The sequence below is a fragment of the Bufo bufo genome, chromosome 6 (genome assembly GCF_905171765.1).
Source record: "Bufo bufo chromosome 6, aBufBuf1.1, whole genome shotgun sequence".
Classification (NCBI taxonomy): domain Eukaryota; kingdom Metazoa; phylum Chordata; class Amphibia; order Anura; family Bufonidae; genus Bufo; species Bufo bufo.
The window spans coordinates 339,620,651-339,646,912 of NC_053394.1; the positions used below are offsets into that span (position 1 = coordinate 339,620,651).

The window sequence follows — 26,262 nt, forward strand, 5'->3', positions numbered from 1 at the left end:
GCTGTATTACCCTGTATGTTTAGGAGCGCAGTATGTAATGTCCACCCAGAGAGGTCTTTAAAGCCTCATGCATTTTCTGTGGATTGAATGCAGACCCGTTCATTTCTAAATCTGTGTGCCTGCGCCTCATTACATGGTGTGGGACAATGGGGCTACAAGAAGACATGACTGTAATATATGCGGGCAACACAGAGACATTTTACTTTACAAGCCCCATACAATATAATGTCATCTTGTGGCTCCCATCACCATATAGAATAATGTCTCCTTGTGGCCCCATACTATTGGGCAACAAGGAGACATTAATGTATACTGTATGGGTGCAAAAAGGGGATATCATATTGTATGGGGACAAGAAGGAGACTTTATACTGTATGGGGGTTACAAGTTGTATAATGTCTGCTTGCTGCTCCCATACCATATAGAGTAATGTCTACTTATTGCCCCATACAGTATAATTTCTCCTTGTTTCCCCCATACAGATTAATGTCTCCTTGTGGCCTCCATACAGTATAATGTTTCCTTGTGGCCCCAAGTGTTTTTTCCTCTAAATGGGCTTTTATTGCGATATACATCGTTATTGTAATACATTTCTTAAAGAGGACCTTTCATCTGGCAAAAAATTGTGAACTAAGTGTCATGATCTGTACAGCGGCGCCCAGGGATCTCACTGCACTTACTATTATCCCTGGGCGCCGCTCCGTTCTCCCGTTATGTCCTCCGGTATGTTCGGGGACTTGGTTATAGTAGGAGGAGTCTGCCCTTGTTCTGCTGGGCGTCTCCTTCTCCCAGGCTGTGAGCTCTGCGCTGCGATTGGCCAGCGCTACAGCCTGGGAGAATGAGATGCCCAGAAGAACAAGGGCAGACTCCTCCTACTATAACCAAGTCCCCGAACATACCGGAGGGCATAACGGGAGAACGGAGCGGCGCCCAGGGATAATAGTAAGTGCAGTGAGATCCCTGGGCGCCGCTGTACAGATCATGACACTTAGTTCACAATTTTTTGCCAGATGAAAGGTCCTCTTTAATATCGTTATCCTGGAAATATTTTTTATATCGCCCAGCCCTACCCTAGATTTTTTTAATTTGCTTAAGGGCTCATGCTCACAAACGTATTTTTTTCTGCATCGGATCTCCATTTTTGGCAGACCTATTCACTTCAGCACGCTGTGTGTGTTGTCTGCATCTATATGTCCGTTCCTCGGCCCCGCAAAAAAATAGAACACGTAGTATTCTGATCCGTTTTACAGACAAGGATAGGACTGTTCTATAGAAGGCAGGATGTTCCTTTCCGCAAAATGCAGAATGCATACAGACGGTATCCGTGTTTAGCAGATCTGCAATTTGCGGACAGCAAAACTGTCTAAATTGAGGACTGATGTGGAGAATTGAAGACATTATGAGGTTTCTTGATGGTTTCAGGCTTTATTACAAAAATAAATATACATAGAAAATGAGAAAAATGTCTCATCTACCGAGCCTGTCTGTATTGTTAAAGAGCACCTGTCATCTCTCCTGAAAGGTCTATTTCAGTAGGTTAATTGTATTCCACATGACACAGCTATTCTGCGGCATTCATTTTTATCACTCTATGTTGTGCCATTCCTCTACTATTTCTATGAGAAGTTTAAAAAATAAATGTACAATTGCATGTGACCAGTTGGAGGTGTAACACTGGCAGCACTGACTGGACAATGCAAGACTTCTTACTGGTAACACCCAGTTGTACCTTTAGTCATAAACTTCTTTGAGGAATAATAGAGGAACTGCAAAACGTCATATCATGTGGAATACAACTATTTCCTAAAACAAGTCAGGAGTGGAGAGACTTGCCACTTGGATCCTTCAATCCATCTTCTCTGGACAGAAAAGCACCCGATGATCGGGTTCCAGAGTCGCTTGAGAGCAATGTTCAATATGCACAGGGCACCGTTTGCCTTATGACAGGGAAGCACCTGGGTTACCCTGTGGAATATTCTCTGACTCCTGGCTGCTGGATGGCGCTGCGCTACGGGGAGCTGGCTTGGGCAGTCGAATGGATGTGTAAAGATTGGACGCCACATGCTCTTTTAGGTACTCTCCTCCCATCTCTTCATAATTCTTACGGCATATCCAGCCCTCGTCTGTTTCCAGATTTTGGAGGGCCCATTCAGAGGCACCATGCCAGGTATCCAGGACAGGATGAGAGGCCAAGGACACCTGTAGAATGAAATGCAACATAAACTATATGACACTTCATATAATCCAAAAGCACTGTCCATCAACAACTTCACGCAGACGTTAGTAAAGAAAAACTAAAGGCCTCAAAAGCCTGTAAAATATGTAAAAAATAATAAAATCTAGAAAACTAAAATTCATTAAAGATCTAATAATGAGCAGGATACAGGACAGAGTAATCTTACATGAAAAGTGGAACCAAAAGGCCTCATCTGCAGCAGTTCCTTCTCAATCCGAGCCTTAATTCCTGGATACATCACATTGCCGCCTGTCAGGAAGACATTCTGCACTAGCTGCTGCTGCTCTTCTTGTGGATACCTGAGAATTATAGAAAGCGGTGTATCTAAGGGGTTTTTGGAGACATTTTTTTAAAATGAAGGGCCACAAAGGATTAAGAAAAAAAACAATTACTCATCGCTCCCCTGACGATCTAGTTTCGTCGCTGCTCTCCTCTTCCTGGTTCTACTCGGCGTGTGCGTTCCAGGCCAATTCCTGCGTGTTGAGTCCGGACCAGGAAGTGGAGAGAAGCAGAGAAACTGGAGCGTCAGATGGGAAGTTTATTTTTTGGGGTGTTTTAAACCTTTGAAAAAACGAGATTTTTGTGAACTCACCTGTAAAATCTCTTTCTCGCGTAGTTCATTGGGGGACACAGGAACGTGGGTATAGCTGCTTGCTGCCACTAGGAGGCGACACTAGGCTAAGAAGTGATAACTCCTCCCCTGCAGGCTATGCCCCCTCCATCCTGGAGAGAGCATATCAGTTTGTGCCCAAGCAATAGGAGTAGGAGAAAAAAATCTATAAAGAACATACAGTAAACAACCAATAACTGACAAACATCAGTCAGATTGAACCAGAACTGAGGACCATACTGGCCCACCAACCGCCATTATTTGCGGCAAACAGAACACTGGGTGGGAGCTGTGTCCCCCAATGAACTACGCGAGAAAGAGATTTTACAGGTGAGTTCACAAAAATCTTGTTTTCTCGCTCGTATCATTGGGGGACACAGGACCGTGGGACGTCCTAAAGCAGTCCACGGGGAGGGAAACAAATCACACGCCCATGCAAGATCTTGCTGCCTGGAGCAGCAACAGTCGATGTCTAGGAAAGCCCCCGGAAAACTCAGTGAACTTGCCGGAAGACCAAGACGCTGCCTTCTAGAAGCAATGCCTGGAGTAGATGAACCAGAGAAGTGCCGACCGCTGGTCAGGCAGGCCATCACTCCGCTAGGAAGCAACTGTCAGGCAGACATCCCAGGAAAAAACATCCCGTTGGAAGTCGTCAGCTATGACAAGGACCTCCAAGATAACCAGGTAAAAGTACAGCGGAACGCGCTAGATATGGACCAGCAAATCTCAGAGGCCAAAATAGATGGCTGATGTAGAGCCCGCCCTTAAAAATACGAGGGAGAAAGAAGAGAAAACCATTTCTGAGATGACCTGGAAAGCGGTGACCTGCCGCAAGAAAGAAAATTCTGAGCGGAGCACTGCCTGATGCAAATGACAAAGGACAAATGGACGTACAAGAAGGCGCTATCAACTCGGAAAGCCGTCGGATGGAAGATCCTGCCACCTGGAATGCCGCCTTCCTAGAAATAAAAAGAAGAAGAAGTCCCAGAGGGAGGGCTTGTCTGTCCCTGAAACGCCTCCAGTGATCTACAGATCGTTGGGACGAAGCTGGTTGCTGGCCACAACTGTGGAAGCGGAACCAAAATCCAGGTTCGCAGGATCCTCCTCTGGGTAAAAGAAACCGGTAATGGAAAGCCCCATAAGCCCCATATTGACTTCCGGGCCGAGACCAAGAAAAGAGAATACTCTCCGTGGAAAAAAATAGATCCCGGATTCCATAGCTATACAACCCTTTGCTACCGGTCGAGTAGACTGAAGGGAAAGATGGTCAGCAATCCAGCTAGAGGAAGGACAGGAAAGAAAAAGTTGAATTAGTCTTACCGGTAATTCCTTTTTCGCGAATCCTCCATGACGGCACCTTACTTGGAGATTATCCTCCTCCTCCAGCCAGGCAGGGACAGGAAGGTTCAAAAGGGCCCGCCTCCTCACTTATCTTCAGTGTCTTCTGGACTTGACAGGCCCTAAACTTACACACTCATTCGTGACCTTCACCAGTGATTTATCTATTCTCTGTTATACATATTAAATCTCATACATATAACTCTAGACTAATTATTTAATTTTATAACTAGTCTTTTTTTTTTTTTTTTTTTTGGGGGGGGAATATAAGCGGTGCCGTCATGGAGGATTCGCGAAAAAGGAATTACCGGTAAGACTAATTCAACTTTTTCCCCTCCCCTCCATGACGGCACCTTACTTGGAGAACTAACAGATTAGTCAATTAGGGAGGGACTACTGCTTGTAAAACTTTCCTACCGTAGGATAGGTCTCTTTTAGAATCAATATCTATCCTATAGTGTTTTACAAAGGTATGAGGATTCGACCAGGTTGCTGCCCTACAGATCTGATCCAAGGAAGCGGATGCTTCTTCCGCCCATGAAGTCGAAACTGCCCTTGTTGAATGAGCCTTGATATTTACCGGGGGTCGTTCCCCTACTGCTATGTAGGCTTCTGAGATAGCCGATTTTAACCAGAGTGAAATAGACGGTTTGGACGCTTTTAATCCTTTCCTACTCCCTAAGAATTGGACAAATAGGTTATTAGATTTTCTCCAGTCTTTAGTTTCTGATATATACTTCAGAACACACCTTCTGACATCCAAAGTGTGAAAAACCTCTTCTTTTTTAGATTTGGGATTTTCACAGAATGAAGGAAGAACCACCTCCTCCATCCTATGGAACTCCGAGACAACCTTAGGTAGAAAGGAATTGTCGAAACTTAGAATTATTCTGTCGTCCCTGATCGTCATGAAGGGTTTTTTAACCGAGAAAGCCTGTATCTCATTAACCCTACGTGCCGAGGTAATGGCCACTAGAAATACTGTTTTAAGGGTCAGATATCTGATATTTGCTGACTCTAAGGGCTCAAAGGGGGGTTTAGTGAGACCGGAGAGGACAGAGTTTAAATCCCACGGAGCGACCAGAGGTCTACTCCGGGGTCTGAGTCTGACGGTTCCCTTCATGAAGCGAATGATCCACGGATTAAGAGCTATTTTTTCGTCTAAATAGGCACTTAAAGCTGAAATTTGGACTCTAAGAGTGCTAGGTTTTAACCCTTTATTAAAACCTTCTTGAAGAAAATCTAGAATAGACAGAATACTCCCCACAGAGTTAGAAGTATTTTCTGAACACCAGGAAACATATCTATTCCAGATTTTGCGGTAAATTTTATTAGTGACATCTTTTTTGCCGGCTAGCATGGTATTAATTACTCTGTCCGATAAACCCTTAGATTTTAAGACTGCCCTTTCAGGATCCAAGCAGAGAGATGCAGACTTTGCGTCTTTGGGTGGAAAACTGGTCCTTGACAGAGGAGGTCTTCCGACCAGGGTAGAATCCATGGATCCTCCTTGGACATCTTTGCCAGGAGAGGAAACCAGGATCTCCTCGGCCAGTTGGGAACAATTATGATTACCTCGGCCCTCTCTTCTTTTATTTTCCTGAGAACCCTTGGAATCAGAGGCAGAGGTGGGAAGCAGTATGCCAGTTGGAAATTCCAAGGAAGAGCTAGTGCATCTGTTCCTGCACTTCTCGGATCCCATGGATCTAGGGAAAAATAAGTTGGTAATTTTGCATTTATTTTGTTTGCAAAGAGGTCTATTTGGGGAAGACCCCACCTTTGTGTTAAGGTCTGGAAAATTTCCTCTTTTAAACTCCACTCCCCCGGATCTAATTTCTTGCGGCTGAGGAAATCCGCTTGGATGTTTTGTGTCCCTTTTAGAAAAATCGCTGATAGGGAGAGGAGATTCTCCTCCGCCCACAAGAAAATCTTGTTGGCTAGGACTTGAAGTTGTTTGCTTTTTGTTCCTCCCTGGTGGTTTATATATGCAACCACCGTCTTGTTGTCGGACCTTATTTGTACGTTGGACCTCTTTAATTCTTCTGAGAAGTAACTCAGAGCCTCCCACACCCCCAGAAGTTCCCGGTGGTTTGACGAGTACCTCTTCTGGGATTGTGACCACTCCCCTTGGGCTGACACTGATTGGAGATGTGCTCCCCAGCCCCATAGACTGGCATCCGTGGTGAGGATCAACTGATCTCTCACTATCCAAGGAACTCCCCTCTGTAAATTTAAATTTGATTCCCACCATTTTAGTGAGGACCGAATTGGATCCGGAATTGTTATTAGACTGTCTAGGGAATCTTGTCTTCGGTTCCATATTTTTAACATGAACGTCTGAAGAGGACGGGAATGTATTTGCGCCCACTTCACTGCCGGGATACAAGCTGTAAAGGATCCTATCAGGGCCATCGTTTGTCTTATGGTGTGGGATCTTTGTTGCCTGAATTGTTTTACTTGGGATTGGATTTTTGTGATCTTTTCTGCTGGTAAAAAGCATTTTTGGCTCACCGAGTCTATGAGAATTCCCAAAAAAACTATTCTTTGTGTGGGAACTAAGTGGGACTTTTCCCGATTTAAAATCCAACCCAGTTCCTCCAGTCTGTCTATCGTTTTGGATAGATTGATCTCTAGGTCTTTCTGGGAGTCCCCCACTATTAAAAGGTCGTCCAGGTATGGGATTATCATTATTTTTTCCCTCCCCAGAGGGGTTATTGCCTCTAGCATAATTTTTGTAAAAAGCCTGGGGGCCGTCGTTATCCCAAAGGGTAGAGCTTGAAACTGGAAATGTTTTAGATGCCCTTGGACCCATACCGCTATTCTCAAGAACGGTTGAGACCCTGGATGAATGGGTACGTGAAAATATGCATCTTTTAAATCTATGGATGCTAGAAACACCCCTTCTTGTAGAACTTTGACCGTGGTTCTTATAGATTCCATCCTGAATTTTTCGTACTTTATGGACCTGTTCAGGGCTTTCATATTTATGATGAGACGCAGTTTCCCATTTGTTTTTTTTACTAAGAACACCCTGGAATAACAGCCCAGACCGACTTGGTTCGTTGGTACCGGAACCAAGACGCTCATCTGAACTAGCAGTTCGATTCTTGTTCCATGCAAAGCTGGAGATGTTCCGAGCTCTGAACTGGAGTCTGAACAAATAAAGAGGGGGGACTTTTGACAAAGGGAATACTGTATCCTTTGTGGAGGGTATTTAGTAACCAGTGGCTGCATGAGTATTTTTCCCAGCAATCCACAAATTTCCCCAGTCTTCCCCCCACTGGGGCTCTGGCGTCATTTCTTGGAAGATTCCTCGGAACGGGGAGAGAACATAAAACCCTTCCCTTTCTGTCTTCCTGATCTCCAGTTTTCCGTTTTACTCCTTTTATTTTGAAAACTAACCTTTTTTTGGGAATGAAAAAAGGGAGCTTTCCTCTTCTTTTTATCCTCTGGGAAGTTCTTTTTGGAATCAGAAGCTTTCTCTAGAATTTTATCTAAGTCCTGACCAAAGAGAAGATTACCATAAAACGGGATGTTACATAGTTTTGCTTTGGAACCTGTGTCTCCGGACCAAGCTTTTAGCCAAAGTGCCCTTCTAGAGTTATTGGCTAAAGCCGTAGCTCTTGCGGCCAGCCTGACAGAATCCGCTGTTGTGTCTGACAAAAAATCTACGGCCTTTAATAAAAGAGGGAAGGAGTCTGCAAAATTTTCATATGGAGTATTGGATTTTAAGAGTACATCTAGTTGTTCCAACCAACTTTTTAGAGACCTAGCAACGGACGTGGCCGCGATATTGGGTTTAAACAAAGCCGCGACCGCATCCCAGGTTCTTTTAAGATTAGCATCCACTTTTTTGTCCATAGGATCACGCAATGATCCTGTATCTTCGAATGGCAAAGAAGAACCTTTAGCTAGTTTGGAGAGTGAAACATCAATTTTAGGACAACTCAAGAACGGGGACAATTCTTCTTCGTCAAAAGGAAGCCTTTTCCTAATTGTTCGGGGTAAAAAAACCTTCCTGTCAGGATTTTTCCACTCCCTCAAGATAAGAGACTGCAGATTTTTGTGTACCGGAAATACCATTTTCTTCTTAGTTTCTAACACTGAAAACATTCTATCCTGGGCGGACCTATGTACTTTTTCTTCCTTAATTTCCATGGTATCCCTGACAGCTTTCAATAGATCGTTTATATCGTCAGAAGAAAATAGATAACTTTTAAAATCGCCATCTGAGTCGGAGTTGTTACTATCCTCATCACTATCTGAAGAAACATCAGAGGAGGATGAAGAGGTTTTTATGGGGGATTTTTTCCTTGGCTCCTGTTTTGATGTTGACGGAACGCTAGCGGCTGCAGAAAAATCTGAAAAAGCGGTTTTTATTTCCTGCTTAATCAGGCACTGCAATTCCTGTTTTAGGGACGGGACTTCTTCCCTAACAATGCTATCAATGCATTTACCACACAGTTTTTTAGCGTAATTTTCGGGGAGTTTGGCCGAACATACGCGACATCTGGGTATTTTAGATTTCGGCGATATTTTAGGTTTTACAGAGCTATCTTTGTCACTCTTCCATACAGAAAAGGGGAAAGAATGAGAAAGATTTAATAACAGTGCAAGCAGCATTCCATACTCACAACCTGGATGTCACTCACAGCTACAGGTTGGTCCATAGCTTCCTCCTGATCCATAAGTGCGGATATCTGAGGCTGCAGGAAACTTGCAAACTCTCTGGTCAGAGGCCGACATCCGACTTGACCAGGGCGCCAGTTTTTAAAACTACGTAGGCCGGAAGTCTCCCCAGGACCTCCGACGTCATCCGGCCCGGCAACTCTCCGGCTACCACCATTAGGCCCCCAGATGACGTCACCCGCCGGAGCCGAGAATCTCGGGCAGCAGGCAGCCTAGAAACCGGAAGTACTTCTTTGAGTGTCCGGTTGCCGCGGCCAGTCACTACGCGCTGGCGCGCGCGAGTTTTGAATATGGAGAGGACCGCGGCAGGCTCCATGGAACGGCCTTACTTGCCCAAGGTAAGACCGTGGCTGGCGCAATGCACCCGCAACTCCGCGATAGCTCCCGACCGGAGCACGAACGTCCTATCTTCCGCCTGGCAGGGACAGGAAGACACTGAAGATAAGTGAGGAGGCGGGCCCTTTTGAACCTTCCTGTCCCTGCCTGGCTGGAGGAGGAGGATAATCTCCAAGTAAGGTGCCGTCATGGAGGGGAGGGGAAAAAGGGTGTTCCGTTCCAGGAACGAAATCCCTACCAGTGGTGGCAAGGCGTGACAGACACCCGCTCAGCCTGGCGTGGGGGGACCGTAGTCCACCCCCGGAAGGAGCAGTGAAAGGAATGACCACCATCGCTTGAGGTGACACAGAAGTAATCATATCTGAAGGAAGGTATCACTGTAGTGGTAGACGAGTGCCGCAGGGACTAAGCTACCCAGTCGAGCGCACCCAAAGTAAGGTGCTGATAGCTATGGCATTTACGCCAATGCAAAACCCGAGTTGACGACACAAGAACAATAGTTGTCATCAGAGACTGGCACTTTACAGAATCTCTTGGTAATGTAATACACCGCCTGAGGAGGAGCCCATACAAGGGAAGCCACCAGAGTAACGCAAACGCCATACTTCAGCTGAGGAGGAGGCCACACCGTAGAGGATACCAATTCCAGAGTCAGAAGAAACCGCCGTCTGACGTAGGAACTGTGCAGTAGGAACCCTAGCATGTAGTGGAGGTGCAAATACCCCTTGTACAGTAAGAGCTACAGCCTGCTCCTCCCAGCGTAAAACTGAGGGAGAGGCCTAAGGACACCCAGAAGTAGCATGGCACCCTGCTATCTCCGTCAACTAGAGCCATCCTGAGGCATTCCGTCTAAAAAGGGGGCAGAACAGGAGCAACCGCCGAAGCAGTGCCAGGGTAGAACCCCTATCTGAGGGGGGCTGTCCCACTGCCGCGAGTTCGATCTCCGGCCCTAATGTGAAAACTTCCCCTGCTTAGAGAACACGCCGTAGTAGCCAATGCAGAATGCCAGCAAAACACCCTCACCTAATAAGGAAGAGTGGTGGCCCAGAATACAGAGTCAGTGCAACCTTGGGCTCGCTGGAACGTAATCACAACATTTGTATAATGGCGTGCACACCACACGTTGTAGAGGACCAATTTCTGACCGACCTGAACGGTGGAGGCCCATGGGGTTGGGAATCTCTAGGGCACCTGAGTGTTGCTGAGGGACCCCCCTGAGAGAACAAAAGTCGACATATCTGCGCCAACAACCAGTACCAGAAGAAAAGGGAGGATACAATATGGGAGCAGCCCCAGTATCCATATACCACTAGATGAAGAGTACCAGGCACCAATGGTAACGACTGTTGCCACGGCCCACCTGTGAAGGAAGCCAAGGTATCTAGTGTCGTGGCTTAGTTGAATTAAAGCATGCATAGATGCTCAGTGATTCCCTGTTAGTTGTAGAAGGGGGTAATGCCACGACTGTTGAATAGTATTCAGTGGTAGCGCAATCCTCCGTCAAGGAAGGGAGGTAGGGAGATAATCAGAACCGTATCCAACGGTAGTGTAATAACCCTTCCAATGGAGGGGGTAACACCTACTGTAAGCACTGCACTCAATGGAAGTGCAATTACTCCACCTATGAAGGGGAGAAAAATATATAGGAAGTACTGTATCCTGAGTTAGCGCATCCAGCAGGAATTGACCCCAATGGTAGAGAATTACACCCCTATGGAAGAGGATAATGCATATGATTAGTCCTGTACCCGGTGGGTAGAGAAATTCCTCCACCTATATAAGGGGGTAATGCTTACAGTAAACACTGCCACCCGCGATAAAGCCATAACGCCTCCTATGAGAGAGGCTAATGCATAATGCCAGTACTGTACCCAGTGGAACAGCAAATCCGTCAACTACAGAAAGGGGGGACGCGAATGGCTGGCACTGACCAGTGCAAGTGCAGTCAGTCCACCTGTGGAAGGAGGGAATACAAAGGGTAAGTACTGTATCCAGTAGTAATGCAAATGCCGCCTAAGGAAGGGGGTAATGCATATAATCAGTACTGTTGGTAGTATGGATGTAATCATAGAAGATTAAACTGGATTCATATCAGAGTCCGCAGAACTGATCCCCTGTTCCCTCAGAACCAACCCCTGCCAGAAGGGAGGGTTCTGAATATCACCCTAATGAGGAAGGGTGGAGGTGCGGAGGAGACCGAGGAGGAAAGTGTCCTGCTCGTGCGCAGCTCTACCTCTCAGCATCTAGCCATGGCAGTTGCAGGCTGTGTCGGTGGTGATATAACAATCAAACCACCCAGGAGGTGGAATCGGCATCTCTACATGACCGCTCACTGGATTGTGTGGGCGGTACTCAATCAACCCACGACCCAGGAGGGTGGATTGGGAAGTTCCAGAGGTCCTCCGTTGGATTGCGCATGTGGATTATCAACCAAATGACCCAAGAGGGTGGATTGGGAATCCATCAGCTGTGCTCCCCTGGCTTTGTGCAGGTGGAGTATAATCAACCAAACGGCCTCAGCGGGCGGATTGGGAATCCTTCAGATGTGCTCCCCTGGATTTGTGCAGGTGGAGTATTATCAACCAAACGGCCCCGTAGGGCGGATTGGGAATCCTTCAGATGTGCTCCCCTGGATTTCACAGGTGGTGGCATATACACCAGACGACCCAGAAGGGTGGTCTGGGAATTCTTCATGTGTGCTTTATCAACCAAACAGCCCCGGAGGGCGGATTGGGAAACTGTGAGCAATGCTCCCCTGTCCGGATAGGACATGGGCCCAGTCCCGTACCCCACCACCAGGGTGGACATGCGGTGAAGTGGACTGAGGGGGGCAGGACTACCTGTGATGCCCCCGCTAAATGAATAAGCGGCAGGAAGGGGTTAAATTCCTAAACTTAAGGTATTTGGCCTGCAGAAAGGGGACACTGGATAATCCAGTGCCGGCTGCAAAAATGCGACTTGCCATAAAGGGTTAACCCAGCTCAGAGGACCGGCGGCGGAGCTCAGCGGGCACCTGGGGGAGGAGGGACCGCTAGTCGGGGAGAATTCGCGCCTAAAGGACGAACCCGCCCCCTCCATAACCGGAATGAAAGTTGCAGCCTAGTAGGCCGCAAAGCCGGGACATAAAGTTCGGCGCACAGCCGGCCGGGCGGTACTGCCGGCCGGCTACCACAGAGGGACTTGGATCAGTGGGCAGATGTGTCCACTCGCGTCCGCCTGCTGCGGGAACCCATCCCGTGGCCGCAAAAAAACTGCACGGGCTGAGTACCGGTAGGCCCGAAGAGAAGCCGGGGCCTAAATTTTTGGCGCCGGCCGAACGAATAGCCGGCCGGGAAGTGGAGTGTCCGGAGTGGCGCTCTCAAGCGCCCTGGTTGCATACCCGCCACGGGAGCTCACCCCGCAGGCCGTATAACGTGAGGCTGCAGATTGCTAGAAATGCGCCTTTAGATAGTGGACGCAGACCCCGCAGGCCGGAACGAATATAAATAACTAGATAGGAGAACCCAGGCCCCCAGATATGGACAGAAGTCCAAAACCTACATTGGGGCCTGAGGTAATGTGGGGCCCTCACCAGGGAATGGCCCACTTGAAGAAAAATGTCCTCCATCTTATGATGAGGTGACCAAGGGGACGGGGGGGCTGAGGATACTTACCCAATGCGGACTACTCACCCCATCTTCATCCTCTTCTCTTCACCCTTTCTCAGAGTACCAGCAGGGTCACCTCTTCAGCCGCTGGCACCCGAAGTGGCAGGAGACTGGAATGGCGGAGGGTCTCGCTGGATTCAGGTGACCCCTTTGGCTGGCGGGAAGCAGGGGAGCTGGGCTGCCATGGTCCACTTTTGTTTCTTGGGGAGGGCGAGCGGTGAGGGATTCCGACACCGGCCTTGCTCCCGGGGTAGACAGAGTGGCTAGGCGACTCTGTTTCCTCAAACCTAAAAAGGAAAAAGATAAAATAATAAAGGTAAGCCGCCCTGCAAAAGCAGGGAGGTCTGCCTCCTACGACACTAAGCTAAAAACTGATATGCTCTCTCCAGGCTGGAGGGGGTATAGCCTGCAGGGGAGGAGTTATCACTTCTTAGCCTAGTGTCGCCTCCTAGTGGCAGCAAGCAGCTATACCCACGGTCCTGTGTCCCCCAATGATACGAGCGAGAAAAATTGATCTCCCCAGAAAACCACTTTAGAAAGGTTGATAATATTAGGGGTTTTGGGGGAAGGGGTGCATTGGACAAAATAGGTTTATATGCGGATGATATCCTGATCTTTTTGGAAGGGGGGGGCGACAATGGTTCCATACCTGATGGGAATTGTAAACCAGTTTGGCCAAATCTCTGGCCTTAGGGTGAATTGGACGAAATCGGTGCTGCTCCCAATCGGCTATGAAACCAGGCGAACGGATATTAAGGTAAAAATACTAAAACCTACAGAATCATTGGAATATCTTGGAATAAAAATTAGTGCAAGGATTAAGGAGTATATAGAACTCAATATTTCCCCTCTGTTTAGCAGGGTTAAAAATAAAATAAATATTTGGCAAAAATTATTGATAAGGGCTCTTTCACACCTGCGTTCTTGTCTTCCGGCATAGAGTTCTGTCGTCGGGGCTCTATGCCGGAAGAATCCTGATCAGGATTATCCTAATGCATTCTGAATGGAGAGAAATCCGTTCAGGATGCATCAGGATGTCTTCAGTTCCGGAACGGAACGTTTGTTGGCCGGAGAAAATACCGCAGCATGCTGCGCTTTTTGCTCCGGCCAAAAATCCTGAAGACTTGCCGCAAGGCCGGATCCGGAATTAATGCCCATTGAAAGGCATTGATCCGGATCCGGCCTAAAGCTAAACGTCGTTTCGGCGCATTGCCGGAGCTGACATTTAGCTTTTTCTGAATGGTTACCATGGCTGCCGGGACGCTAAAGTCCTGGCAGCCATGGTAAAGTGTAGCGGGGAGCGGGGGAGCAGTATACTTACCGTCTGTGCGGCTCCCGGGGCGCTTCAGAGTGACGTCATCCATGCGATCACGTCATCCATGCGCTTGGGGCGCTCTGACGTCATTCTGGAGGGCCCCGGGAGCCGCACGGACTGTAAGTATACCGCTCCCCGCTCCGACTATGGCAACCAGGACTTTAATAGCGTCCTGGCTGCCATAGTAACACTGAACGCAATTTGAAGACAGCTCCGTCTTCAAATGCTTTCAGTTCACTTGCATTTTTCCGGATCCGGCGTGTAATTCCGGCAAGTGGAGTACACGCCGGATCCGGACAACGCAAGTGTGAAAGAGGCCTTAGACAGGCAGACCGAATTGCTATTATTAAGATGATTTTGTTGCCACAGATCCTTTATATTATTTCCTCCTGCCCCGTGTGGATAGGTGATCATTTTTTCAATGTATTGGAAGGGTTGATAAATGATCTCATATGGGGAAAAAAAAGGGTTAGGCTTAAACAGAAATATTTGTGGCTAGATGAGGAAGATGGTGGTTTGTTTATAATCTGCCTTTATACATGTATGATATGAGAAAAGAGATAGGATAATGATAGATTCCTGATGATTAATGATAATAGTGCAACAAATGTTTATGCATATTTAGGAAATATCATTGCCTATGTCTTGTTGATTTTTGTCTATTTTTATATGCTGAAAAATAAAAATATTTAAATACAAAAAGAAAGGTTCTCAGAGTTATTAAAAAAAACTCAACCAAAGCAGCATCATTCTGTGATAATAAATATAATAATATAACATAGACTCATCTGTTTCATCCTCCGTGGCTTCCACTTCTGCTGTTTGGCTGCAGCGATGACATCCCTGAGTATTCCACCTGACCGCTGCAGCGCTATCGCTTTCCTAGACCATCATATACAATACAAGCGCTGAGATAAGTGATTTGCTGCATCGGTGGAAATAATCAGAGTGGCATCGGTGGAAGCCATAGACCAGTTTAACCACTACAGCAGTGGCTGGTGCATGCTCATAGTGTGTAGGATAACTAACCCTTTAGTTAACTTTATTTTAAACTTTTCTAAATGGGCCATAATACATTTTTGTAATATACCTTAATTTACTGTAGTAGTGACATAATAGGCACCTGATCCTGAAGGTCAGGGTGTCTATAGCACTTTGGAATCTGTACACTCCTGACATGTCAGCTGTATAGGAGTGTACGGATTCCACTGTACTGCAGACACCGATGTACAAGCAAAAGCACACATGGCAGAGCACATCATCTATGCTATGCCAGGCTTCAGCAGAGCAGGAGTGAGCACAGGCAGGAGCAGCGATGTGTGCTCCTGCCTGTACATTTCTCACTGCAGCCCTTATGCCTGCAGTACAGTGGCATCTCTAAACCCATACACCACTGACATGTCAGGAGTGTACGGATTCCAACGTGCTATAGACACCCTGAACTTTAGGTGCCTATTATCTCAATAAGTAAATATACTTCAAAAATGAATTACGGCCCATTTAGAATAGTTTAAAAAAAAAGTAAAAGTGTACCTAAATTTACAAAGTAGCTTTATTGACACCTACTCTAAATGTGACTCAATTATTTTTTGTTATATGCTTTAATTTTCTTTTTTTTTTTACTTTTATTGTTCAGGCGCCTATTGCACTTTAGGATCCCTACTACTATACACTGCTGTGTATGGGAGTATGGAATCACTGAGGCCGCACTGAGTGCTGTACGGGCAGGAACTCCATAACACATGACAGCTCCTGCCTGTACCAGCGTTGCTCTCCTAAAGCCTGGCATAGATAGGTTATGTGAGGATTTAACAGCGTGGGCACAAGCAGGAGGAGAAATGTACTATGGACCTCAGTGAACCCATACTCCTATAAACAGCAGTGTCATGGAGTACGGATTCACCTGAACTTCAGGCGCCTATTTCGCTAAGAAAAGTAAAAAAAAAAAAAAGGAATAATAATAAAGCATATTCCAAAAATTCATTTAGTCACATTTAGAGTAGGTTTTAATAGAGCTTATTTGTAAGTTTAGGTACACTTTAACTAAAAGGTTAGTTACCTTTTAAACTACGAGTTTCTCTGCTGATTGCTATCCGACTGTTTGAAAAAGACCCATAAAGGCCTCAACATCCCCCTAGCCTTTGTTAGTCTGGCTGCTGCTTGTTATTCACTTAGCCTTTACTTAGCAGGAAAAATGCTGTTGATCTTAATATTTTATCCTTATTAAAGCGACCCTCCAGTTCAAAAGAAAAAAATTCACATTAACGGGGGAACAAACAGAAAGCACATTTACCTGGCGACCTCCTCTTCAGCTGCAGATCTTCCAATTCCTGGGCTCCTCCTCTATGATCCAGGATGGCCGCACAGCTTCTCAGAATACCTAGGGTATACTGTGCATTTGGTGGTCCAAGACACTTCCTGCTGCCCTCAGATTGGCCAGCACTGCTCATGTGAACAGTGCTAGCCAATCCAAGAGCCTCAGGTAGTCTGAGCAGCGATGTGGCCACCTTGAATGACAGAAGGGGAGCCAGGGAAATTAGTGGATCTGCAGCTGCAAAGATGAAAAGGAGGTCACCATGTAATTGTTCTGTTTGTTCCCCAGTTAATGTGAATTATTTATCTTGTACCCGATGGTCGCTTTAAGGGTCCATTCACACGTCCGTTGTTTCTTTCCTGATCTGTTCCGTTTTTTGCGGAACAGATCTGGACCAGATCTGGACCCATTCATTTTCAATGGGTCCTGAAAAAAATCGGACAGCTCAATGTCTGATTTTTTTTTCAGGACCCATTGAAAATGAATGGGTCCAGATCTGGTCCAGATCTGTTCCGCAAAAAACGGAACAGATCTGGAAAGAAACAACGGACGTGTGAATGGACCCTAAAGTTTGCATGAATTTCCAGATACAGTTCAAGCTATTAATAACATTAAAGTATTCACATGGTGAGATACAGGGTATATGAAAGTCTAAACCGCCTATTCACACAGCAAATAGTAAGGGTCTCAAAAGTATAGCCAGGTCTGCAACTGAAAAATCTATTCTTCAACAACATGGATTTCTGCAAACCTCATTCTGAAGAATATGGGAGGTGCAGAAGTGATTGCAGCTGTGATTTAGTGTGAAGGTGAAACTTTACTTGTGGTGCTACTCCATAGGGTCATTTATTATCTTGAAATACGCCTATATTAGGCGTTATTCAGGCGCAGATCATGGCGCAACAGTTAGTTGTACCACTAACTGCAACTTTTCACCACTCATGCCAGATATAAAAAAGTAAGCGTGGTGTGGGCAGGGAACGGGACGGGATTCATCATTTTCTATGCCTGTTTTAGGCGTAGAAGATGGTCTAAGGCTACGTCTACACTACGACATTTGTCGCGCGATAGATAAGGCACAACTACACTGCAACATTTGTAGCGCAACATTTTGTTGCACTAATGTCGCGCGACAATTTTTATAATGGCAGTCTATGGTGTCGCACTGCAACATGCAACATGCTGCGACTGCGACGCAACAGTCGCAGAAAAATCCACCTCGAATGGATTTTCTGCGACTGTTGCATCGCAGTCGCAGCATGTTGCATGCTGCAGTGCGACACCATAGACTGCCATTATAAAAATTGTCGCGCGACATTAGTGCAACAAAATGTCGCGCGACAAATGTCGTCGTGTAGACGTAGCCTAAATGTAAGCCAGCAAAGTAGCTGGCTTACATTTAGACTGGCACAGGAGACGCCGAAGTTATGTAGAGGCCGGCGCCCCTTCATAACTTCGGCGGATCCACCGCCAGTGCAGGGGCTTATTTAGACCAGCGTCTAAAACACCAGTCTTAATAAATGTATTTATTTATTTTACGCACTTATATAGCGCTACTATATTCCGCAGCACTTTACAGACATTAGCGTCACACTGTCCCCAATGGGGCTCACAATCTAAGGTCCCTATCAGGATGTCTTTGAAGTGTGGGAGGAAACCGGAGAATCTGGAGGAAACCCACGCAAACACGGGGAGAACATGCAAACTCCATGCAGATGTTGTCCTTGGTCAGATTCAAACCTAGGACCCCAGCGCTGCAAGACACCAGTGCCAACCACTGAGCCACTGTGCCGCCCATAATGACCCCCTATATGTGTAACTGCATTCTATACTCACCGGTCAAGCATATATTGCATAGTCTCAGCCAAGCCAGCCTGGTCTTCTCCAATGAGAGAAGGCTGAAATAAGACTTCAGGAACACGAATCCTCTCTGTGCCCAGATACATCTGATGATACTCCGCAATGTTAAACATGGGCTGGAAGGAATAAAAAGGAGGTGGCATATCGTCAGATAAAGTGTCTAAAATCATACAATTATTTGCACATTAGAAAAGAAAAAGTCGGTACCTGGACATTTGGTGTGCTCTTCTCAGGTTCTATCTGCTCCTCAGAGTCAAGAGGTTCCAGTTCAGAAATCCCTTCCATGTCTTCTGTTTCTCCCCCAGCTGTTTCTGGGGTCTACAGGTAAGAGTAATGACAGCTAGTGCAACCTCTGCACAGAGTACCTGGCTGGATTCTGTGATGATGACGATGACATACCTGTGGTTTGCCGTCTATTGAATCTCCCATGAAGCGCTGGCGGCCCTGCTCAACCGCGACACTGAGCTTGTGAATGTAAGACTGTAGCTCCTCTGCAGAGTCCATATTCAGCTCCACTAAGGCTTTGTGGAACTGCTCCACTTGTCCGTCTTCCAGAAGTTCCTGTTCATCAAAACTGCAAAGTTACGGATGCAAAAAGTAGTCCAGAAATCTCACCTGCTAGAAGTGTCGCCTCTCACCAGACAACCAGCTGTACTTATTTTCCGGGTTCTAGATATTGATTATCTATCCTCAGGAAAGATCATGAAAGATTGGTAGGGGTCCAACTGGCGCCAAATAAATAAAAACATAGTGGACGGAGCTGGAAGCAGAAGACGCCATCTACTGTCTAGTGGCCGCGCTGGTGTACTGCAGCTCAGCTGCTATTCACTTGGCCTGGCTATTCACTTGGCCGTATGAGGGCTTGTTTTATGTGGGAGAAGTTTTAATAGCCACGTTTAATGTAGTGATTTTGTTTTTATGTTATTTGCTATGCGGTAAAGATGACATTTATTCTGCATTTATTTCCTTTTTTATGTTTAGTTTTATGTCTTCATCTTCTACAGATAAGTTTAGAATTTTTCAATTTTTAGTTTTTTTTTGCGAGGCGAGTTGTAGCTGGTTATTGGTATCATTATGGTGTGCATACAGCTTTTTGATCATTTTTTTTTATTCAACTTTTTTTTTTGTGGTGAGGCGAGCTGACAACTTTTTGACATTGGGATTTCTTTTCTTTTTTTTTATGATGTTCAACGGACGTCCTAAATATTGTGATATATTAATATTTCTGACATGCCGATAGAGATTACGTTTTATATATTTTTTTCATAGTATATATATATTTTTTAACTTATTTAAATCCACTCCATACATCTCCTACCAACCAAGGATGTGAATGTATATTCTTGGCCCATTAAGGGGCTAAAGGAGCTTTCCTCATTTTAGAAATCGATGTTAGACTGTTAGACTGTGCGATCTCTTAATGATTGCTGGGAATGACCGTGAGACTGAAGGGGCCACCGCGCTGATTCAGTTCTGCACACTGTTTCCCTGGCCATCTGATGTGCATGTGAATTGCAGCACGGCTACATTCCCCAAGTGAAAGGGGTCCGGCTGCGGTTTTTCTGGATTGCCGGGTAGCAGGAACAAACAGTGAAGAGACCGCACTGCTCAATCAGTGCTGCAGCCCCAGCATTCTCAGGATCGCTGGGGGTCCTGGAGGACAGAATGCAATATGCCATCACTTTATGAGATGGGAATAGCCCTTTATGCATTGCCTAGCCTCTACAGTGCTTGCAAGGAACCTGAAGGGTCAATATCAAAGCTTCAGTGTAAAAGCCAGCTGCATCTACCTGAATATATAGAAGTCTCTCCAGCCGTTCCTGGTCTTGCTGCAGCTTCTCTTCCCTGCGTCGCGCGTTGAGTTCCTGCAAACGTCTTAGCTGCTGCTGCCTGCGCTCCTGCTTCTCCTCTGAGGGCACAGTGCTGCTCAGGAGCTTGGAAGAAAAGGGCAGCTGCATTTTGTGGACGTTCTCCTCATAGTAATCAGGACAGCGCCACTTCTTGAGCTCTGTTATATATGAGCACAGAGGATAATGAATTACTAATCGATGATGCCACCAACCCTTTAGGTCTCAAATTATGGGTAAACCACAGGTATCTACATATGACCTTACTTTGCTGTCATGCCCTTTCTGACTTCATACTTATCTTATTGGGTGTGCTGAGTCCAGATGGTGTATCCAGTCTTACCTTCCATGTAGTCGTCTGGCACATAGCAGTGCTCATGTAGAATCTCCTCCATGCGGCTCAGCGTGATCGCAGAGAGGTGTCCTGGATACTTAAGCTGCAGCAGGCGATGGAGATAGGTCACAGCATGGAAGCCTCCGATGTTTATACGTTTGCAGTTCTTGGCGTCCAACCTACAAGATCACTCATAGTCAGTCACTGATCGTCTAAGGCTTGTCTCACACTGCCGGCAGGCCTAGAATAGTGTGCAGCGGTATTTGTCCGGCCGATTCTCAGCACATTTACTGGATCACCGCCGGACCCCATTATAGTTAATGGGACTAGACGGCATTTCAGTAGCTACTCCAGGCTACTCTCTGCCAGACTGGCAAACGCAAATGTGCAATAAGCCTAAGGGTACTTTCACACTTGTGGCAGACGATTCCGTCAGGCAGTTCCGTCGCCGGAACTGCCTGCCGGATACCGCAATAAGGACGCAAACTGATGGCATTTGTCAGACGGATCCGGATGCAGATCTGTTTGACAAATGCATTGAAACACCGGATCCGTCTCTCCGGTGTCATCCGGAAAAACAGAGCCGGTATTATTTTTTTTTGCATTTTTAAAAGGTCTGCGCATGCGCAGACGGGAAAGACGGATCCGTTTGGCCAGAACACTTAATGCCGGATGCACTTCAATGTAAATTAATGCAGAATGCGGCATGTGATCAGTATTTTTGTCCGGAGATAAAACGGCAGCATGCTGCGGTATATTCTCCGTCCAAAAAACGTAAGAGGGACTGAACTGATGCATCCTGAACGGATTGCTCTCCATTCAGAATGCATTAGGATAAAACTGATCAGTTTTTTTCCGGTATTGAGCCCCTAGGACGGAACTCAATACCGGAAAAGAAAAACGCTAGCGTGAAAGTACCTTTAAAGGGGTTGTATCATTACAGAAAACACCTTTCATGAAGGACCAGGCATGTGCACAGCTCTGTCAGTCTCCAGTCACTTCCATGACTCTGACAGAAGAGATCTGCTGCACACACTTGGTGACCTGGATGTCCGGACTTGATGGCCAGCAGCTGCCTTCACCAGAATGGAGTCAGGGACAGAAGCAGGTTCTACCTCAGTGACCAAAACCTATGCATGTGCCATTAATGTCTAAGATGGGAATAACCCTTTAATCCCTTAGGGACAAAGACAATTTCTGCCCCCTCCCCACCTTCCAAGAGCCATATCGCTTCACATTTTCCATTCACATTGCTGTATAAGGGCTTACTTTTTGTGGGTCATGTTGTATTTTTAATGGCAAGTAAAAAATTTCATAAAATGCAATCCTTCCATGGTTTTGTTTTTACAGCATTCACTATGTGCCAAAAATGACACAACAACATTATTCTGTGGGTCAGTAAGATTACGGCAATACCAAATTTATATAGTTTACTTTACTATTTTTTGCACTGCCGTATTCTGGCAGGCAGAACTTTTTTATATTTTAGTCTACAGTGCTGTGCGGGACTTTTTATTGGCACCATTTTAGAGTACTTGAGACTTTTTGATCGCTGTTTGTTTGATTTCTTGAGGGGGGGAGCAAGTTGACCAAAAAACAGTAAATCGTTTCTTTTTTTTTTTCTGTTTTACAGCGTTCACTTTGCACAATATTTTATATTTTAATAGTTCAGACATTTTGAGATGCGGCGATACCAATTATACATTTTTTTTGTTTATTTTTATATGCAAAATTGGGAAAGGGGGGGGTTATTTGAACTTTTAATATTATATTTTTTATACTTTTAATTTTTTATTACTGTACTATTTAGTCCTCTTAGGGGACCTGTACATGCGATCTTCTGATCACCTGTACCATGGACTTCAATAGACTACTATTGCAGCCTATGGGATTTCTACAGACATGTAGGGACATGCCAGCAGCACAGCTTTGCAGGCAGCCCATTATGACAGGCCTGGGAGCCTTCACAGGGCCCCAGGCAGTCATAGCAAGCGATCGGAGCCCTACAATTTCGCCATGGGGGCTCCAATCAGAGGTCTGTCTAACCCCCAAAAAGCTGCAGTCGCTATAGACTATGGCATCTGACCGGGATCAGAGTCATCGCCGATCCTGGTCACTGCTGACTGGAGTCTGCTGTATTAGGCTACTTTCACACTAGCGTTTTGCTGGATCCGGCAGGGTTCATCAAAAACACTTACGTTACTGATAATACAACCGTCTGCCTCCGTTATGAACGGATCCGGTTGTATTATCTTTAACATTGCCAAGACGGATCCGTCATGAACTCCATTGAAAGTCAGTACCTGCTGTGTATGGAGCAATCTCGGAGCATTAGCACGTCCTGCGCAACCGCTTAACGCACATGACGTACAGGTACATCACATAATGTTAAGGTGTTACAGTAATGGGAGCTATGGTAAGTATAGGACAGCCCACCATGCCTTTTCGGTAGTTCCGACCAACTCTGGCTGTCACCTCATTGTAAGACAGGGGTGTGCGATGGGAATACCCCTTTAAATACAGTCACCTGATAGATGTGTTGAACTTACCTGCCATTCAGGACAGGAAGTATATGAGTACAGTGGTAGCCAGAGGACACCACAATGGCACTGGTGGGCGGCGTTTCCCTTTTGTTGTGGTAGTAGCTGTACAGGCCATCAATCCCAAATGACACTTTAGGAACCTGATAACACTCGAACAGGAGCTCGGACACCATCTGTCGGACATGAAGCGGGGTGCACGGTGCTTCTGTAAACACAATGGGGTGATCAACGCAGCCCTGTACAGGGAGACAAAAGTATTAGCAAGAAGGATAAAGTAACATCGGCTACTGGAATAAAAGGAACAGATCCTCCTGCAGCAACTTGCTGACAGTTTCCAAGCAGTAAGAAGAAACTATTTCTAAACCGCACAAATAAAACTGAAGTGAAAACCAAGTGGCGACAGGTTAAGGCTCATGCACACGAACGTATTTTCTTTCCGTGTCCGTTCTGTTTTTTTTTTTTTTTGCTGACCGTATACGGAACCATTCATTTCAACGGGTCCACAAAAGAAAAATAAGTTACTCCGTGTGCATTCCGTTTCCTTATGTCCGTTCTCGCAAAAAAATAGGACATGTCCTATTATTGTCCGCATTACAGAGAAGGATAGGACTGTTCTATTAGAGGCCGGCTGTTCCGTTCCGCAAAATACGGAATGCACACGGACGTCATTCATATTTTTCGCAGATCCGTTTTTTGCAGACCGCAAAATACATATGGTCGTGTGCATGAGGCCTAAGACTTTGTTCACCTCGCGGCTGAGTCGTTCATTCGAGATACTACAGGGAGGTGGCCCACGGAAAAGTAACCCGCCTCCAGCGATAGTATGACAGGATGAACGAGCAAGCGGATTGTTGTTTTTTTCTTTAATTACCCACAAGTCACAGAAGATGCTGAAGGCGGTCCCCGTTCACGTGTCTGCATCTTTGGGCAGGTCGGATTATGTCGAAAAGTTGAAAATGTTGCCACAAATTGGGACTTGCACCAAAATGTGTGACTTTTTTTTTTTACGCCAGATACACACAAAAGCTTGATAAATCTCCCCCATATTATCTTCACGCATTTTTCGTGTCACAAGCAGAATGGAAAGCACCTTGTATCTGCCTCCATTGATTTCAATGGGAATTCATGGCGTGTAAAAGGGTCTGACGAGTGCATGTCCAAACTTAGAGAGAAAAACTTTGAATTGAAGGCCGATTCAGCAACTGATTTTTTTTGCCTCCACTTGAAAAAAAAAAAACTATTGTAAAAAACACATGTAAAAAAAAAAAAAAAAAAACTATTTTTTCCCTTATTCCCATCTGCGACACTGACAGCATGTCACTATCATATGCCACCAATATCAGACTGGTGCTGGGGCCTGCTCCTATCTCCAGCTACTGCGCATGGGCGGCTTGTTCTCCTGCCAGAGGGTGGCCGCACATGCGCAGCTGCTCCCCCCCACCTTTCACGGCAGTGTACAGCGCTGCAGATCAGTCACCTGTGACGTCACTCCCAGTCTCTCGAACACGTGATCACACAGCAGTTCCTGCAGCTCCAGATTCACCGGCAGGTTCTTATCAAACGGCGTCCGGAGCAGCCACCTCAGCGGCTCCAGGCTCGGTATATCGTTCCCCACACGGCTCAGGCTGCGAGGCCCGCCGCGGCTCCGTGCTATCACCGAACGGAGCTGCATCTTGGGTCCCACTCCCGCCCATCCTGCTCGTAGCTGAAAGGAGCCATTGTCCAACACGAGCACAGCCGGACCATCCAGCACCGGCTCCTGGACCGGGTCAGGGACGGCCCGAGCATCCCGGAATGTGAATACATTACTCGCCGGTCTGGGCGCAGCCATTTTGCACAATGTGTCCGCCCGTAAACATGTCCGCCTGCACTCTGAAACTAGGTTCCCGGGTAGAAGTGTTCCTGGAGAGGCAGCCAGAGAATTGTGACAAAAAACAGATTTTGCCGAACAAGTTTTTACTTTTGTGTGTGTATTTTGGTAAATTTCAGGGGAACATTTGTGACAAACCCTTAAAGGGAACCTGTCACCGGGATTTTGTGTATAGAGCTGAGGACATGGGTTGCTAGATGGCCGCTAGCACATCCGCAATACCCAGTCCCCATAGCTCTGTGTGCTTTTATTACGTGTGAAAAAAAAAACCGATTTTATAGATATGTAAATTAACCTGAGACTAGTCCAGCGTGAAGGAGCCCAGCACCGCCCCGCATCCTCCCAATCTCCTCCTTGCTCACCGACATCAGAAAGCTAGAGCGCCGTAATCTCTCAATTCGTAAGCTAGCACATGCGCAGTTCGTTCCATGAGGCTGATGCCAGCACAGGGAAGGAACACTATGCCGACACTGCGCATGCGCTAGCTCGCACATTGAGAGATTACGGCGCTCTAGCTTTGTGACGTCGGGGAGCAAGGAGGAGATTCTGAGGATCCGGGGCGGTGCTGGGCTCCTTCACGCTGGACTGATCTCAGGGACAGGACTGATCTCAGGTTAATTTGCATATGTATCAAATCGTTTTTTTTTTTACACAATAAAAGCACACAGAGCTATGGGGACTGGATATTGCGGATGTGCTAGCAGCCCATGGCCTCAGCTCTCAGGGATCTCAAGTCTCCCGGAGGTTCAGGGACACCTGCATGTGAGACAATATATCCCGGAAAGGTTCACTGATAGAAGAGCAGAGAGATAAGAGAAGTGACAGGACAGAGTTTAGATTACAGGTTGAATTAACCCTTTAGGGTCAAATTGGCTTCTCAAGGAGATCTATATGTTAAAGGCGCATCCCTTCTTCTGTCTCATTCAGTAGCTATAGAACTATTGAGAGAGATGTACTTTTTTAACATACATTTACACATTTAACCCTCCATTTTAATTATATTATTTACCCCAGTGTTAAATTCACACCCCCTGGATGCCTGTTTTTTTCCTACAGTGGGGTAGATAATTACACTCAGGGTTTTAAAGAATAAACTTCCTGACTCAGACCAAGAGCCGACTCAGCGAGTTAGCAAGTGAATGGAAGCATCCGCGCATGCACATTGCGCAACCTAAGCTTCGGTTCACTTGCTTCTTGTCAGCTCAGCGAATGAACCGATTCATGTGAAAGATCCGAACTTCCCATCTCTAGTTTACTCGCAGTAAACCTTTCCGGCAACCTGTAGCAGTGTCCCCTTCTCGGCGCGTGCGCACAGTGCAAGAA

The 26,262-nt window shown here is 46.2% G+C and overlaps 1 protein-coding gene across 1 annotated transcript; it reads right to left on the reverse strand.

The window, feature by feature from the left end:
* Positions 1 to 1,286: 1,286 nt before the first annotated feature.
* On the reverse strand, positions 1,287 to 24,913 carry ACTR5 (actin related protein 5). The gene is made up of 9 exons (XM_040437114.1): positions 24,547 to 24,913; positions 23,076 to 23,305; positions 20,536 to 20,705; positions 20,136 to 20,353; positions 18,745 to 18,906; positions 18,553 to 18,663; positions 18,322 to 18,461; positions 2,403 to 2,535; positions 1,287 to 2,199 (listed from the first exon to the last, which is right to left on the reverse strand). Exons 1-9 carry the CDS (start codon positions 24,898 to 24,900, stop codon positions 1,939 to 1,941), a joined length of 1,779 nt encoding a protein of 592 aa, XP_040293048.1. The 5' UTR covers positions 24,901 to 24,913; the 3' UTR covers positions 1,287 to 1,938.
* Positions 24,914 to 26,262: the final 1,349 nt, after the last annotated feature.

Excerpts from the sequence above, each read along its gene's own strand:
- ACTR5 (XM_040437114.1), bottom strand. The coding sequence starts at position 24,900 with ATGGCTGCGCCCAGACCGGCGAGTAATGTATTCACATTCCGGGATGCT. Across the intron at positions 20,354-20,535 it reads GCCAGACGACTACATGGAAG|AGCTCAAGAAGTGGCGCTGT; the intron begins GTAAGACTGGAT and ends CATATATAACAG. Across the intron at positions 18,664-18,744 it reads CAATAGACGGCAAACCACAG|ACCCCAGAAACAGCTGGGGG; the intron begins GTATGTCATCGT and ends TCTTACCTGTAG.